This window comes from Xylaria bambusicola, assembly GCF_022495145.1.
Source record: "Xylaria bambusicola strain CBS 139988 unplaced genomic scaffold F5B22scaffold_9, whole genome shotgun sequence".
Classification (NCBI taxonomy): Eukaryota; Fungi; Ascomycota; class Sordariomycetes; order Xylariales; family Xylariaceae; genus Xylaria; species Xylaria bambusicola.
The window spans coordinates 580,021-596,377 of NW_025953562.1; the positions used below are offsets into that span (position 1 = coordinate 580,021).

The 16,357-nt window shown below is 48.3% G+C and overlaps 7 protein-coding genes across 7 annotated transcripts; 4 read left to right on the forward strand and 3 right to left on the reverse strand.

Annotated features, from left to right (window-relative positions):
* Nucleotides 1–28: 28 nt before the first annotated feature.
* Nucleotides 29–2,571, forward strand: F5B22DRAFT_596622 (ribosomal protein S8e/ribosomal biogenesis NSA2). Its single transcript, XM_047974253.1, has 10 exons — nt 29–230; nt 328–418; nt 490–547; nt 637–769; nt 853–889; nt 1,168–1,197; nt 1,347–1,380; nt 1,824–1,995; nt 2,048–2,110; nt 2,259–2,571. Exons 1-9 carry the CDS (start codon nt 177–179, stop codon nt 2,108–2,110), a joined length of 672 nt encoding a protein of 223 aa, XP_047833380.1. The 5' UTR covers nt 29–176; the 3' UTR covers nt 2,259–2,571.
* Nucleotides 2,572–3,626: 1,055 nt separating this feature from the next.
* On the reverse strand, nt 3,627–6,119 carry F5B22DRAFT_570889 (uncharacterized protein). Its single transcript, XM_047973155.1, has 3 exons — nt 5,766–6,119; nt 4,529–5,626; nt 3,627–4,472 (listed from the first exon to the last, which is right to left on the reverse strand). The coding sequence occupies exons 2-3, from the start codon at nt 5,557–5,559 to the stop codon at nt 3,701–3,703; spliced, it is 1,803 nt and encodes a 600-aa protein (XP_047833381.1). The 5' UTR covers nt 5,560–5,626; nt 5,766–6,119; the 3' UTR covers nt 3,627–3,700.
* A 108-nt stretch (nt 6,120–6,227) lies between these two features.
* Nucleotides 6,228–7,457, forward strand: F5B22DRAFT_570955 (RNA polymerase III subunit Rpc25-domain-containing protein). The gene is made up of 5 exons (XM_047973156.1): nt 6,228–6,421; nt 6,484–6,679; nt 6,763–6,849; nt 6,922–6,985; nt 7,040–7,457. The coding sequence occupies exons 1-5, from the start codon at nt 6,410–6,412 to the stop codon at nt 7,257–7,259; spliced, it is 579 nt and encodes a 192-aa protein (XP_047833382.1). The 5' UTR covers nt 6,228–6,409; the 3' UTR covers nt 7,260–7,457.
* Nucleotides 7,458–7,459: 2 nt separating this feature from the next.
* On the reverse strand, nt 7,460–8,438 carry F5B22DRAFT_634739 (uncharacterized protein; the record flags this gene model as incomplete). Its single annotated transcript, XM_047977025.1, has 4 exons — nt 7,460–7,644; nt 7,712–8,234; nt 8,299–8,332; nt 8,392–8,438. The coding sequence occupies 4 exons, from the start codon at nt 8,436–8,438 to the stop codon at nt 7,460–7,462; spliced, it is 789 nt and encodes a 262-aa protein (XP_047833383.1).
* A 464-nt stretch (nt 8,439–8,902) lies between these two features.
* F5B22DRAFT_644095 (microsomal signal peptidase 25 kDa subunit-domain-containing protein) lies at nt 8,903–9,759 on the forward strand (the record flags this gene model as incomplete). Its single annotated transcript, XM_047978378.1, has 3 exons — nt 8,903–8,942; nt 9,008–9,291; nt 9,388–9,759. 3 exons carry the CDS (start codon nt 8,903–8,905, stop codon nt 9,757–9,759), a joined length of 696 nt encoding a protein of 231 aa, XP_047833384.1.
* A 169-nt stretch (nt 9,760–9,928) lies between these two features.
* On the reverse strand, nt 9,929–14,138 carry F5B22DRAFT_571037 (Dos2-interacting transcription regulator of RNA-Pol-II-domain-containing protein). The gene is made up of 3 exons (XM_047973157.1): nt 13,700–14,138; nt 11,232–13,642; nt 9,929–11,169 (listed from the first exon to the last, which is right to left on the reverse strand). The coding sequence occupies exons 1-3, from the start codon at nt 13,791–13,793 to the stop codon at nt 10,186–10,188; spliced, it is 3,489 nt and encodes a 1,162-aa protein (XP_047833385.1). The 5' UTR covers nt 13,794–14,138; the 3' UTR covers nt 9,929–10,185.
* A 187-nt stretch (nt 14,139–14,325) lies between these two features.
* On the forward strand, nt 14,326–16,088 carry F5B22DRAFT_596642 (uncharacterized protein). Its single transcript, XM_047974254.1, has 4 exons — nt 14,326–14,686; nt 14,797–15,008; nt 15,068–15,800; nt 15,858–16,088. The coding sequence occupies exons 2-4, from the start codon at nt 14,803–14,805 to the stop codon at nt 15,939–15,941; spliced, it is 1,023 nt and encodes a 340-aa protein (XP_047833386.1). The 5' UTR covers nt 14,326–14,686; nt 14,797–14,802; the 3' UTR covers nt 15,942–16,088.
* Nucleotides 16,089–16,357: the final 269 nt, after the last annotated feature.

The following is a 16,357-nucleotide window of genomic DNA, read 5'->3' on the forward strand; positions in this document are numbered from 1 at the left end:
ACTTTTTTCTACTGTTTATCGGGGACTGGCCAGGTGAATCGACCGGAGCTGCGACGTCCTCTGTATTGAAAGGCGACACACGAAAGCGTCCAACAACATCAACACCGACGACAGCGACCCGAAACAAACTACCATAATCCTGTTCAAAGTCCCTCTCGAGGGCAAATCTACTCGCCATGCCTCAGAACGAATATATGGAAAAGCATAGGAAGGAGCACGGAAGACGATTGGTATGTATACATAGCATTATTGCTCTACTTCCGCCACCTGGATGGAGCTATGTCTTTACGAACCCGAGCGTAACTGCTAACGCCTGTTCTCCCAAAGGACCATGAAGAAAGAGTACGGAAACGAGAGGCTAGAGAGGCACACACTCTCTCAGCCAAGGCCACCAACCTGCGTGGCTTCAGGGCCAAGAGTGAGCGATTACGCCTTCGACACTGCGATGCAGGTCGCTACGATTTCACAAATGCTGATGGTGTGCTATAGTGTTCCAGCAGGAGCGACACAAGCATAAGATCCAGATGAGAAAGCAAATCAAAGCTTTGTATGTCGAATTCCCACGATCGATATAACACCCGACCATCTACGACCGATTTGAGCTACTCGGACCGACATTTGCTGATGGATTTCTAGGGAGGAGAAGAACGTCAAGTCTGCTGGAGAGAAAGACCCGAGCCAACCTCTCCCGAGCTACCTGCTCGACAGAAACAACCCGCAACAAGCCAAGTCGCTTTCGAGCGCTATCAAGAATCGTCGTTCAGAGAAGGTATTGCACTATCTATCTCCGAGTTCATGAGATGTTGTCGTTAAGATTATATTGCAACGGAAGCTAACTTTGCTGAATATTAGGCCGCGAGATATAGCGTGCCCATACCGAAAGTGTCTGGTATGTTGATTGCTTTCAAAGCTTGGGAGTAGAATTGTTATTGGATGCAGAGTGAAGAATACTCTCGTTTTCATTACTCTCTATTAAAAATCCAAGCGTTTTCTTCTGTGAACCAAATAACTGACACCTAGCTTTTTTGTTTCACAGGTATCAGTAAGTCTCATTTACCTATGTTTGTCTTAAACTCAGCGCTAACAGTAACCAGGTGAAGTAAGTTGCCGGAATTGTATCAAGGCATTTCCGCAGACTGATAGAATAATAGGAAGATATGTTCAAAGTTGTTGCTACTGGCAAGCGGAAGGGCAAAGGTAAGAGCAATTCTCAGCTTTAGCGCTCCCTGTTTTAGCTCTGTTTCTTGTTGAGGAACCCCGGTATTCATAGGGTTTCCCTCTTCCAACCTATTTACAATTGGAAAATGACCCCTATCTAGAGTATTTACTAACATTCAACTTAACAGGCTGGAAAAGAATGGTTACTATGCCGACATTTGTGTATGTGATTCTATCATACCAGCTACCAACCTTAAATGATCAACTGGGCAATGGCAGAGACATACTAGGAAGGAGCTTGAAGGGGTTTCCGCAGCCGATGGAGTTGAGAGACTTAAGTTTTCCAATCTCCTCGGCGCGTATGATGTCCTCAGAGAACTTCCTAGTCTTGTCATTCTGTCTTGTCTGGTTCATCGTCGAGGTGATAGTCAACTACCGCCATCAACAACAATGTCTTCAAGGCCCATTCACTAACTTTCGTTAAATAGTGGCCCTGACTTTACTCGTCGACCGTAAGTTGTAATTCACTGTTTTGATTTACCAATCTTCGCCCATGCACACTGGGGCTTCATATCGGCGCGCGCTCGATATTGTGGGAGCTCAACGACTGCTATGGCACTTGTAACACGTTACACGTATGGTTGACCTTGCTAACATCTTCAAAGTGTAAAATACGAGCGCTTTATCCGCCCGATGGGTTTGCGCTACAAGAAATGCCATTTAACTCATAAGGAACTCGGAGTCACGGTCTGCGTCCCGATCATTTCCGTCAAGAAGAATCCCCAGCAAGCTCTATACACGCAGTTGGGATGTTTGACACGCGGAACTGTAATTGAGGTAAGCAACATTCCATCCGGTAACACCGCTATCATGCTCACGTGTCGTTCAGGTCAACGTCTCGGAGTTGGGTCTTACCACAGCTGGTGGAAAGGTAGTATGGGGTCGATGGTAAGTTTGTTATCTATATCCCAAACGTATTCGCATTTGCTAACTCTTTTCCTAGTATGTCACTTCCAATTACTTACTCTCTACTTTCGTGCTCAACGAGCGACCTCTCCAGGCACTTCTGTGTAAAGTGAAATAGCTGACACCCTTCACAGATGCACAAATCACCAACAAGCCCGAAGAAGATGGCTGCGTCAACGCCGTCCTGCTCTCTTAAAACGCCCGCGGAAGCTAAGGGACGGGAGGATAGGGGCAGTTAGTCTACATGGTATAAAATGCACACATTGGGCGTTTGTGGCGTTTTTCTCGCTTATAGAAAAGAGGGGTGGATGAAATCCATGCAAAAAATATATGGGAATGTCTCTCTTCCACAGAGGTTTGGTCATGATACCAGTAGATAGTGATTACTTAGCTGGGAGGAAATTAAATTGTGAATTAATTGCCTTCTGAGTTGTAATGACCACCTAGTTGTTTGTCTGCCATGTCTCCAGAATATGATCATATCTAACATATCCAACTATAATGAAGTCGGATACCCTAACATAAGCTGGTGTCGAGTATCATTCGTTTTTCTGGCTGATAAATTCAAGGAAAGGAAAGACAAATACCGGTAAAACTTCGATTGATGATAAGATAAACCCGCTAGATAGAATGAGATTTACAGGATGCCCGAGATTTAAGATGTCCCTAACTCCCTGTGATTTTTCTTTCCAAGGCGCAATACAAGAAGAGCAAGTCTTTCTATCCTACACTCAACGCTCGACAAGCGCTAGCAGTTTCCCAGGAGCAACCTTCAATCCATTACATTTTGCTCGCACGCCATGTCTTACCTGGTTTTTCCCCTGTAACCCGTCGCTCGAGAACGTTGGCTGTCCATGTCGTAATATGCATACCATCATCCATTAATTGTATAGGACCGTGTTCCCCGTGCTAGATTACAACCTACTCTTGCCGGCTGAAGGTATGGGAGAATGGTTTTGGAGAATGGTCCGTAATTCTTGAACGGACCAAGCGGAAAAGTACTGCCCGTATTAATTGAATTATTTGTATGACGGCGAATATCAACGTCGAATGAAGAACCACTTTAATGGATTTTCCATGAACCCAATTTTACCGCAAGAGCAACGCTTGATCATCCTTCACGTTTTATCTCGTTTCTCCAAGATTATGTCGTTAGATAGGAAGCTCACGCAAGCCAGAAACTGCCTCGCTTGCTGCTTTTGCAACTACCTGCCACACATGGGTGACCTGTATTTTCCGGCTTCGGTTGCTCAGCGATGCAAACACGACGCTATGTCGAGAAAGAGAAACGATATTTGGGAAACAGCAAGACTTCATAGAGTGATTTTCAAAACGCACTGCCTATCGTCGAGGCATAGCCAACTTTACCGGATAGACGTCGATGATCTTAAAGAAAGCAAGTGGAAACTGGCCCCCTCTGTCACATGACATGAGTTTTGGGCCCTCATCACATTGATGAGTCAACAAATAGTGGTACCTTGTTCTTAGCGAATTATCGGGTAAACAGATTCATCATAGAGAATCGCGAAGCGCTGAAATGTGTAGTCTGGCAATAGTGTGACGCTTGTTGCTACAGCTATTCAACTTGGTCGGCTTTCTTTGGCGGAGCTGTCTTCTTGGACGCTGCGAAAGGATTTGGCGGCAGGCTAGCTACGCCAGCTGTAGTAGGAAGTGTTGATGGAGTCGTCACAGTAGCTGCTTGATCTTCTGTGGGATGTTTTGCACGAACTTGAAGACTTTGAGGATCGACCAAGCGTCCGCTAGCTCGCATATCAAGAATGGCTTTAACCACGTCCATATCTTCGTGATCTTTATCATTAAGCAACATCCGTTGCTTTAGGGTCATGCGGCCCCCATTACGGGTTCTCTCTTGAAGCGCCGCTTCACGGACAGCCGGATCATGCTTGAAACGGCACTTGCCCTTTTTACCACAGGTGCCACCTGTAGAATAGTATTTGCAGTGATTGGATGGATCAGCCCGTGTAATGGGTGGAGGGGGTAAGAAGGTAGTTGCAGGCTTAGAGGTTGTCTGTACTTCGGGTTCATCATCTGATGAGTCGGACAGACCTGGCGACTCGTCTGCCCGCATTTCATCCCCTTCATCGTTGGCTGCTCTTTTTCTCTTCTCGATACTCCCCTTAAGCTTACTTAATTTTTTCTCAAGTCTTTCAATTTTTGCTTGGTCTTTATCAATCCGTGTGGTTGCAACTTTCGGGGTTTCATCAGCTTTAGATTCAGATGTCGCCACCGACGCAGAAGCAGCAGCAGCAGCTTTCTTGGCCTCTATGCGAGCCTTCGTGGGATAGTTAGCCTTGCGCTCAGCTAGCCAAGCAGCCAGATCCGGAATTCTATACCATATGATTAGTATTGTATAAAACTAGCGATGACGGTAATCGATTCTTACACTGGAGCGTCTGCACCCAAGAGATCACTCAGACGCTTCTCTTCGTCATCTACGGCGCCTTCGCCTTCGCTGCTCTCATCCCCGGGTGTTAAGCCGAGCGTATTGGTCTTTCGCTTCTTCTTTTTGCTGTGAACCGCTGCATCAGGCTTCTGAGAAGGGTTAAACCCATGAGGCTTTTGATCCCGGTGGTGGCGAAACTTTTCGCCTCGGCCGCCGTGTCCTCCCCGACCACCTCTATTTGAATGTCCAAAACTCTCACGGCCACCTCGGGTGCCATAGTTATGAGCAGTATGGGGAGCATGCGAAGAGGCCGAATATGACGCCTCGGGAGCAGGAGGGTAGCTGTAGGGAGGCTGACTATATGGTCCCGGTCCCGGACTTGACTGGTAAGGTGGCCCATACGGACTTGCACTGTGAGTAGCACGGTCACTGCCGTGTTCAAAGCCCATTCGCATGGGGTTGGGTGGGATCATTGAATTATCTGGCTTGTGGCCACCTCGGTCACTTTGGAACCCCCCCCGACCCCCCCGAGTTGAATATGGTGGATACGCGCCTTGGTCGGGCCAACGCTGCGCTTGATCATTTGGATAAGGATATGGAGGGCCATGCGAAGGCCTTGCAGACGTGCTAGGATACTGAGGTTGATACCCTTGTCCCACCGAAGTGCTATACGCCTGAGGATTGTAACTAGCAGGATACGGAGGAGTAGCGTGATGGGGAACACTTTGTTGGTGAGGAGGGTAGTGATTTACTGTAGGAGCACTTTGCCAAGGGGCACTTGCTTGCGGGGCGGCGGTATAATGACCACCAGGGGGGGGGGGAGCATAGTCCGGCTGCTTGGGATAATAACGTGAACTTGAATTGTAGTCATGATGACCTCGACCTCGCCCACCTCCACCATACGAAGATTGACCACCACGATGTGAACCTGTACTATACGAATGTGGTTGGTTATATGAGGGGTACTGTCCCGGAGGGGGTGCAGAAGCTGCCGGAGGTGGAGGGGGCGGCGCGTAAGGATAGCTGGCCATCTTCTATTCAAAGAAAGTCTTCAAAAAAGCATTCGATGGTATGGAACGTTCACAAAAAAGCAAGTATCTGCGGTTTCACATTCTGTTAGATATGTTTCAAGGTTTGAGACAGGATCGGACAAGGTATCCTCCACTCCTCAAGCGGACCGTATCAATATCGTGCAAGACAGAGAGTGATAAGGGAAATGAGCCACGGCAGAACATACAGAAATCGTTGGGAGACGTGATGGTTTAAGCAGATGTTGTTGGCAGGTTAGCAAAGTCCAAGCTTGCGAGTGCGTCTCTGGCAGATCTAACGACGCGACTAGGTAGCTGAGATTAACAAGCTATGGCGTTCATGTCCCATATGTCGAAAGGGAAAAACTCGGGAGTTGAGAAAATTTGATCAGGCGAGGGATGGCAGAAATTCACTTGAAGGTGCCCAGTGTGCCCAGTTTCGATAACGAGGAGGGATAAGAAGCACAATTCGAAGGTGGAGGCTGAGATTGCAGTTGATTATCGGGGAGAGCGTAGGACGATGGAAGTATTGGTTTGTTCTGAGGACTTAGTCAGGATGAGGATGATGGGATACCAGGCTGTCCCCGGTAGATGACTCCAGCACTTGTGGAGAAATGCGCATGCAGTTATGCAGCCATGCGAGCCCATGCAGGTACAGAAGGGGCTTACCTAATCCCCTAATTTATCTTAGCCCATTGTACCCATGCGTACCCATGCACGCAACTTGAGGCTAAGTGTACCTAAGGGGTCTCATGGTGGGGGTTCGATTTTGAGCCTACCAAACCTCATGACCTGGGCAATAAAACATGCGTACACCCTCGACGATAATTCCTAATCGCAACGGGCGCGAAAAATGTTCATTTTAGTGAGTGAGGATAATGACATCGACGTATATCTACTCATCCGGAGCTAACCAGAGCGGCACAGACCAAGATCGCGGATCTGGTGCAGATCCCCCCATCACAGTTTGAGCAGCATAGCCGTGTAGCCATTGAGAACAACATCAACGCCAAGTACTCCAACCGCGTGATACAGAAGATTGGCCTTTGTATCTGCATGTACGATCTCCTATGGGCATCAGAGGGACTGATAGGACATGGAAACGGACTGGTCAACGTCAATGGTACCCGCTCTTCATTCTTTCTCTGGTCTTGCTGAGTATGGGATGCGAGGGTGACTGACTGATTTGATTCTCATTATGAACAGTTGAATTCCGTATGGTTGTCTTTAGACCCTTCAAAGGGGAGACTTTATTCGGAACGATTAGTAGCGCAAACCCAGAGGGACTGAAGAGTGAGTCAAACTGGAGCTGTTGGGTTCAAGTGAGCTCTACCGGATTTGAATCGCTGACCTTATCTTTACTAGTTCGAACAGATTTTTTCGAAGAGATCTTTGTGTCCTACAAAGAACTGCCTGAAAATACCGAGTAGTAGGTTATTCAATACGTCATATTACGGCGGTTATGCATATTAATACGCCTTAGCGATCATAACGAGAAAGCTTGGGTTTGGGTAGTCGACGAGGATAGGATGCATTACGATAAGAACGAAATGGTCCGCTTCCAAGTCCTTGACGAGACCTGGAATGACCAACTCCCTGACAGTGGAGGGCAAGAAGCCCTCGATCGGGCCAGGAGCGTCCCGCCCTATGCTCTCAAGGGAAGTATGTTCAAGGAAGGATTAGGAGTGTGTCTCTGGTGGTAAAGGACCAGCAGTGTTTATGGTGAGACGGATGAAGCTCAGCCCCCGTATAAATTACTAGGTGCGCTACTTGTCGTGGCAGACACAGGCGCGATGCGATAGGGGGAGGCATAAGCATATTTTGGCGTTGGGGAGATGGAAAAGGCGATTGCCATGAGTCTGGGAAGGCACCCACAAGCTTGATCCTATTTCTATTTCTATTTCTATTTAGACTTGATACCCTCGAGCAATCGATCCTCTACATCATCAAGTACCGAATAATGCTCAACGACTGCCAGATTCTCAGCCTCCGTCTTGAACTGCTTGTCGGGATCAACTCCCGGGCCGAACATCTGAGGGCCAGCCTGAGGACCCATGGCGCCCATCTGCTGGGCCATCTGATTCGCAGCTATTTTCTAGTTAGTTGCTTGAATCGCAATGCCAGGTGGCCGAGGCAAAGGTTATGGTAGACTTACCATTTTCACTACCAAGAATAAAGTTGAATACGCTCTGTAAGCCAAAGATGCACAGGAAATACCAGCTGATACTAGACATCCACCTGGGATCCATCTCCTTCGTCATGACGCCAGCTTGCAGCATGCTCTTGAACTTGATAGTAATCGGGAAAGGCAGCTTGATGATCACAAAGCCACTGAAAAAGGCGTTGATCCAGCTCATAATCAGGGTGTTTGGAATCATCATAGCCATGTTGTTCTTCATCATGCCCATCATACCGTCCATAGCGTTGGGATCCGTCATGGGGTTCGCGGGAGGTTGGCCACGACGTTCAGGGTCCTTCAGAAATGCTCCAGACTCGTAGGCGTTGGTCAAGTAGTCGCGGCGCACGCGGAAGGACGGGGCGGACAGCACATGGAAGTTGCTTCGCGTTGCAACGCCGTGAACCATGGCACGCTGCTCCTTCAATGACTTTGCATCGAACCTCTTCGGTACAGTGGCCATTAAGACGGAGGCATAGTGACGGAGGACACCAGTCAAGACCTGGACATCCATTAGCTGAAGAACATGGCGACGTGATTGAAACAAGCACGGGAGAGCGACTTACCATGACAACGGTGATGGGGAACAGGATCCAATAGCTTTTTCGGAAACGCAATCAGCACCATACTCCTACCAAGTTCTCTCGAGGTCAACTCACAATAATTGGGGATCCCTAGGGATCGTCTGCACGGGTATTTGAGCCATTTCAAGTCAAAGAATGGGTTGCGACCAGTGTGAAGCGAGCGATTCGTTGTCTTGATGGACTGTTGCGTAGAATACCTACACGTACCCGACGTCAGGAAGCAAATGCCTAGGTAGCAAGTCGGATTGTAAAGTGCGCGGTTGGTTTAAGACAAGCCTCAATTCGCCAGCCGCAAAGCTTGGGCCGGCACACAGCGGGTCGCGGGCGCGGGGGACCCCTGATACCTACCTGTGTACCCAGGTAGCACTCAGCGAGAAATGTGCTCCACACTGCCGGAACGAGCCACGTTCCAACTTTCACTTAGCTACACTTATCAAGTACTAACTTTATATACCTACCTACCTACACTTACACACCAGTGCGACAGGCGACAACGAGCTGTTTTTCTTGTCCTTGAATCCTCGAATACCCAATTCGACACTCTCTCGTGGAATACTGGCAGAAGAACAAGAAGCGCGACCACAAAATGACGTCCCAGGAGCGAATCACCGTGCACAACTTAGCAGGTAAGCTCCCTCCCTCACCTAGCTCTCTCCAGCTTCCCAGCAAGCCGACTAAACATCCCTCGCAGATCTAAAGAACACATCCGACGATGCGATACCTAACTACCTCAACTCGCTCAAGTTCAAGCAAGACCACAGCCTCATCGACACGCGCCTAGCCCTCGGCTACGGCGCCTTCGCCATCGCCGCCGCCTGCTTCTTGTGGGACTACAAGCTCGGGTTCGAGAGCACGAAGTGGTTCACGGCCGCCGCCGTGGCGCTGTACTCCGTCATCAACGGCGCGCTGACGATATGGATAATGTTCGTGGAGAAGGGCACGGTGTACCAAGGCACTTCTCCTAATGGATCAAAGGTGAGCAGACGAGAATTCCCAAATTCCATATCTCTTTTTTATATCTTTATCGCATACACGAATAACTAGATTGTTAACGAAAATTGATAAAACTAGATCTCCGTCTCGACTTCGACAGTGAAGAACGAACCAACATACTGCGTCGCCGTAGAAGTCACCCCGAAAGGCGGCAAGCCCAGCAAGATCGAGTTCAAGCGCTCTTTCACCGAATGGTTCGACGCGCAGGGCCACTTCGTCGCGCTCCCTTTCCAGATCATGCTCGCCACGACGGTGCCGCTGGTCGCCCAGGCCGATCCCAAACGTGCTGCCGCCGCTGTCCCGCCTTCCTCTGCGTCCACCGTGTCCTCTGATTTCGTCAACGTGGATTCCGAGACCCTTGATGCCCTCGCTGCTGCTGAGACGACGGGTGCTGAGAGTAGTGCTGCGGCCGCTGCTGGTGGCAAGAAGTCGAAGAGGAGAAAGGTGTAGTTTGTCCTAGATAAGCTTAGTTGAGCTTTTACTCATGAATACATGCATTGATACCCTCGTCTCCAAATAATCCCAAAGTCATCTCATGTGAAGTACCTACGAATCTTCGGTCTTATAGCATGTCTTGTTTATAAGCATCTAAGGTTAATCAAAGTCACTGAGTCTTACTCAGCGACAGAGTGGGTAGATGAGATGCATATGTGAACTTCAGCTAACTGCCCCATTGTGATTTTTGTTCATGTTGCGAGCTGCACTATGTACTTGAAGAAGATGCTCATATACAATTAGGTTTGTTATCTGGGCACTCGACTCGTTTCTAACAGTATCTCTACTTTCATCGTCGCCATAACTAGAATCTATGTACTAATCAATCCTTTAGTCAAGATAGAGACGCGGGTCGGCGGCTATGGTCTGAAGACCTATATACTAGCCCAGTCCTTCCCAAGCCTGCCTCGCCTTAAGCGCCGTGCGACGAATCTCTCTAACCGAATCGCCACAAGCAGCCGCAAGGGGACGCAGCAAGTCCCTACGATGCGGCAGGAGAAGGTGGTTGTCGTATTTGCTCTCCGTGAGTTTCTGGCAGAACTGCAGCGTGTGCATGCGCGTGGCGATGGAATCACGTTGTCTAGCACCGGCAGCATTGCGCGCAGTGGTGTAGATAGACACTAGGCCTTGAATTAAGGCCGCAAGATGTCCCCGGAGCTCCGCAGGATCTTTCTCGAGAATGTGAAGGAGGACAGCGAGTAGAGAGTCCGTCTCTACGCCTACTTGGAATGTGGATAAGGATCGGATTCCGATGCGCACAATGCGAGCCGCTTCAGAGGAGTAAATGTCATAACTCAGATGGCGCAGGATAGAGAAAGTTCCCACGGCGCGGTTAATCGCCCCATGCTCGTCAACTCCCTCTCCCGGGAAGCAGCGGTCAAGGTACGGAATTACGTTTTTGTGGTTGAACCACCCAGGGCCAAGCTTTTTCCGTATCGGGTGGTTGATATCCGACAAAGACTCTCGTGGCATCACCAACAGGCCAAGATTTTGCGCGAAAAGCCGGCCCATCATAACATCTGAAGGCGCTTTATCGACTACTAAGGTAAGGAGTTGGTTCTGGTCTGATCCGGTGAGCGGACGGGCTATATCGCCGGCGAGATAATGGAGGATGCTGCGGAATGTTCGAATTTTTGAGCCAGTAGTACCAGTGTCATGTGCATGACCCATCAAATCATGCATTTTAGAGATAAGACGTTCTTGTGTCTGTAGCCGCTGTTTGACGAGGGAGCCGTTGTTTTTGGCATCAAGTTTGTTTGACAAAACACAGACCAACGCGTCCATCACTGCTCTTGCTGCCTCGGAACACGGCATTGGTGAAGTCATTAAGACGTCAATTAAGTTATCGAGCACAGGTAAGTGTATCTAGTGTAGATTTGTTAGTATCCTTTCTCAGTCAAAACCATCGGATAATTAGCTGTACTCACTTCTGTACGTATTGCCCCCGGCCATAGACCTTGTATAATACCCAGCGATAGTGGCGCGGTTCGAAAATTGTTGGCTGGACTGAGCTGTGATGGTAGCACGGATTCTTGTGCCGAGTCCTCACTCTGCAGATGAAATAGACCAAAAGCTTCATAATCTAGGTTAAGCGCTCTCTGCTCTTCTTCGCTTAATGTTCTGACCACTGATGTTGCTAATTGACCCAGTTGATTTAGAAGAATATCCTCCCTTGAAACTAAGTTAGGGTCGCTCCCGTCCAGGTCTGCGCCAAGGGTAACAGTTGTAAATTCGCTTGGTGATGAGCTCGGATTTGAGACGGCCGTGAATCGACGATAGAGCTGCTGAATTACGAAGACATAGTATGCACGTCGTGGACATTTAGCACTAATTTCTTCAGTCGCTAAAGCTGTGATCTTTCCGGTGCGGTTGAGGTCAACACGAGGGACGTCGTTCGCATCAAACTGATGCTCGAGACCTTGAAACGTCTCTTTTGTGAGCTCCGGGGTAGCATCCCATGTCGATCCTAGCTTCAAAGCTCGCTTTAGCGTCACATGGATCGTATCAACAAAAACGACCAGGAACTTTGGGTCTGCTTGCTGGGACAGCATCCATTGTAAGCTTTGTAGGAAGGTATTGATCAAGGCCGCCTCATTAACCCAGCATGCTGCAGCTTCCAACTTCCCTGAATGGACTATTGCGCATAGAGTGCTAGATACGTTCCGGATCTGTAAATTTAATTCATGCGTATTGGTTTGGTATGCGTGCTGAAGAGAGCGTAAATATTGTAGTAGAAGATGCTCAAATGAAGGCGGATAAAGGGGTACTGCATTCCTCAGGGCCTCTTCACCTGCATTGAGCAGCTCCTCAGGTACAATCTCGTGAGTAGAATCGAGAAACTTTTGACCTTCGAGGGGACAGATGATGGCCGGTTTGGCAAGTAAACCAATGATTGTTTCACAGGTGGAATCGGAGCATAATTGGCGAATAGGGCCATTCCCACTGGATACCTGACCAACCAAGGCTCCCAGCCCTTGCATTGCCTCCACCAGAACACCAACATTTTCAAGGGGCGCCGAAGGTGCTGAATGATCTCTCCAGAACGGCAAATATAAGTCGTTAAATAGCGTATCTCCAAACAATTCATCCGAGAGGAGAACCCGGTCCTTAGGCTGGGTCTGGTTAAAGTCTAAGTCAGAAACGAGATGTAGTCGCAACTTCACTAACGAGCTCATGAGAGCTATAAGATGCCTTTTATGTAAAATAGAGGTATTGTGCTTAATAGTTGTTTTAATGTGTTCCAGTGCTCGCGGCACCAGCAGCGCAAACGACTGGGGAGTTGCTCCAACGACCGCAACAAGTAGACGCCCTGCTTGCGCGGTATACTTTGAGTCTGATATATCTTCCTTGAGATCTTTCCAGGCATTGCCTAAGAAAGATTGAGCATGCTCTCCACCAAGTCGTTTTGACAGTGAGCACAGCACTTTAAGGGTTGCTTTGATGATATCTTGAATCTCGCCATTGCGGACTTCATACTTAAGGGAGCTCCATATAAGATCTGAATGAGGCACAATACTTTGCTCTGGAGCCTCGTATTCGGTTAGACAAGCGTCTAGAGTAAGTAAGATATCCACCTTGACGGCGACTGTCTGATCAACCTTGTCTAACTTGTCTATGAGAAAAGGGATAGCGGATCCGGCCACACGGTGATGTGCAGAGAAGCAAGAACGCAACGTCAGCTTCAAGTCATCGGTAGTCACGGTGGTTGGTACCGTTGAAGATCTGAGCGAGATGGGGAAATAGGCAGAGAATGCCTTGAAAATGTCTGATGTGACATCGGTTGATGGGTTAAAGTCGTGAAGAAATGTTTTTAAGATTGTGAACCACACCATAAGATTCTCGGGGTCTCTTTCATTTTGACACAAGGTGAGGAGTGCAGGAATAAATCCGTTCGCATTACCTTGCCAATGGCCTGGTCCATAGGCCTTGGCGAGGGTACCCAAAATACTCTGGAAAAGACGGTAGATCTCTAAGCGCGTTTGAGGAGCCTGTAACTTGAAATCATCTCCCAACTTACAAACACCCTGAAGGATGTTTTCACCAAGAGCGGGTTGAAAGTGCTTCATTACAACAAGCTGCCTCAGTGCCTTAGCGGACGCTGTAACGCCGGCCTTATGGTCATTTTCAAATAGTGAGCAGAAGAAGGTAACGAGTAATGTAACCTGATCGCTCTTCAGGGTATCGTCTCTTCTTGACAACACTTGTAGAGTACTGGCGAGGAAGTCCAGGGCTTTGGCCCTCGAGATAAGATCATCGTCACCTGATGACTGTAGCCATCGCTGGATAGATGCGGCCCATTGGCCCACGGTAACCCTCTTGTTGGCGGATTCCTCAATAGCTGCGAAGATGTCAGCAAGATGTTATTGACCGAGTTGTAATGTAGCAGAAAACTCGCCTTGGGCGGCTTGTTCAGAAATGTCGTGTAACTCATCATTATCTGCAAGCACATATTTCAGAGCAAGCCCATCAAAGCTGGGGCTTGCTGCCATATTGCTATTCAAAGGCAGCTTGCCTGGCTTTTACGGCCTAGGCCGTATGGAGGCTCAGTGATGTTGAAGATTAATGAGAGGTTGTGGTCCTCTAAACTCGTGGATAGTTGCTGTCACTTGCAGTTGGGTTGTCACTTGTTTGTTCACCGCGGGGGTGTTCGAGTGTTGCTATTGACTCATTGACGGATACAACCTGCGATCTCCAAGACTGTTGTAGCCACCAATAGCGGCCAACACCTAGACGTATGTTATCCTGGTAAGTTGATGCAGCACTGGGGGTGGTTGTTAGATTACCCTAGGCACAACTTGAGATCCATGGAGCTGATATCCTGTGTAGGTAGGTAAAGGTACCGAGATACATCAACAACCCCGCCATAGAATCTCGCAATAACAAGGGTCCGTACGTCACTGATTAGCCTTATCGGTGGTCTAAAATGTAACCATGCCTAAAAGAGTAAGAGGGGTAGCCGTGGGGGACTGGCTGGGCCAGGTACAATTCAAAGGGCTGTCAATTAATTGGAGGGAATAAAAGAGGAAAAAAAAAAAAAAAAAAAGAACAAGAAGAATCTGACTCCGGTTCTGGAGCCACGGCTTGCTTCTTCTACCTAACCCATAGGCCAGCCAGGTTGATTCAGAATGCGACAGACTGGATGGTTGTTAGTCACCCACCCATCTATCCACTACCAGATCTCGCGACTATTTCGACTATTCATGATTCTTAGTGTCTGACCTATAGTCCTAGGCTAAACACTCGTTTTCAGTTCTTCCTTACTTGTCAACCGTATTCGCTGACATTCTGCGTAAAGCGTGTCTTCCACTCCGCGCGTCACTGTCCTGGGCCTGCACTAGGACTTAGGAAACTGCCTGGGGTGTATCTAGTGGAGCAACGCAAGGTGAGGATTTTCATATCTGCCTCAAGGGGCAGTCTTCAACACTACGTGACACAGCATCATGTTTTCCTCATCAAGTTTCCTGTAGACTGACGTGATGATACACTGTCTAGAGAACCATGGCCTCTAACCAAGATGTTCCTAAGACTTGCAAAGTTATCTTGGCTGAGTCTATCGCCAAGCACTTGTTGACCGAAGTCACCGATACGCTAAAGTCAATACAACAAGATGCTGATGGAAAGCCGACTCTTGTGGCCTTCCTAGCTAATGATGACCCGGCTGCTGTGAAGTATGCTGAGTGGTCCAAAAAGACTTGTGAGGAAAAGTAACGTCATCCCCTCTGTTTGTTTGCTAGGCATCGTCAACTCACACCTGAGTTCACAGCGGCTTCAATTTTGACTTGCGCCAAGTCACAAAAGAGGCATTGGAAGATGAGATCATGGCAGCCAATGAAGACAATAAAGTCGATGGCATCATTGTCTATTACCCAATCTTCCCAGGCAATCCCGCTCACGACAGGTACATTCAGGAGACTGTATCCCTCGCAAAAGACGTCGAAGGTCTCTGTCACAAACACATCTCCAACATGTACTACAACGTGCGGTATTTGGACCCCCCGCAGAACCTGAAGAAATCCATATTACCATGCACACCTCTTGCTGTCGTCAAGATCCTGGAACATCTCCATATCTACAATTCCATCCTTCCTTCTGGTAACCGGCTGTTCGGGAAGACAATCACCGTTATCAACCGATCCGAAGTCAACGGTCGTCCGTTAGCTGCTCTTCTAGCAAATGACGGAGCCACAGTGTATTCTGTCGATTTGACAGGTGTGCAGGTCTTCACTCGTGGCCAAGGCATCCGTCAACCCCGTCACCAAGTTCAGGACAAAGAGGGCTGGACTTTGGAGCAATGTGTTCCCATTAGTGATGTCATTATCGGCGGTGTGCCATCGGAGAACTACAAGCTCCCGACCGAGCTGATTCGCGATGGCGCAGTGTGCATCAACTTTTCCTCTTTCCGGAACTTCGATGGTCCTGCAGTCAAGGAGAAGGCGTCGATCTATGTCCCTTCAGTGGGCAAAGTTACGATTGCTGTACTATTGAGAAACCTTGTTGTACGTATATTCCAACCCTGAATTGTGCTGAAGGAAGTGATCACTAACCAGAGGCAGCGCTTGATTGCCAACCGCCCGTCAACGCAGTCTGCTTCTGAGAGTACTCTGAAAGCTAAGAGCGAGGCGTTTGTAGAAGGGTGAGGTGCAGAGCGACTTCTAGATTAGTAGCTAATTGTTGCATTTATCTGATGCTTACGGAGTTTGGTAACTTATGGGGATAAAAAAAAACTATGCTAGAATAGTCAGTCTTGTTTGTTAATATCATATTGTTTGTTGTGATGTTATTGACACTCTTTGGCTTGTCTCTGTGATTGTCTCCTTCCAGCCACCAGCCAAATTCTTAACATCACAAGCCAGTTATTGCTTCTTTGGGAGCAATGTAAAAGTACTGATTGGTCAATTGCTCAAATGACAGCCCGTTATAGCGCTTAGCCTGTCTTGTACAGGTGGCTGTTGCTGCTAAGTGCTGACTTTAAGTCTACATAGACACTCCACCGGGTTTTCTTGGACGGTAACCATTCATATAAACCTTCCACCATGAATATCAAACACAACAA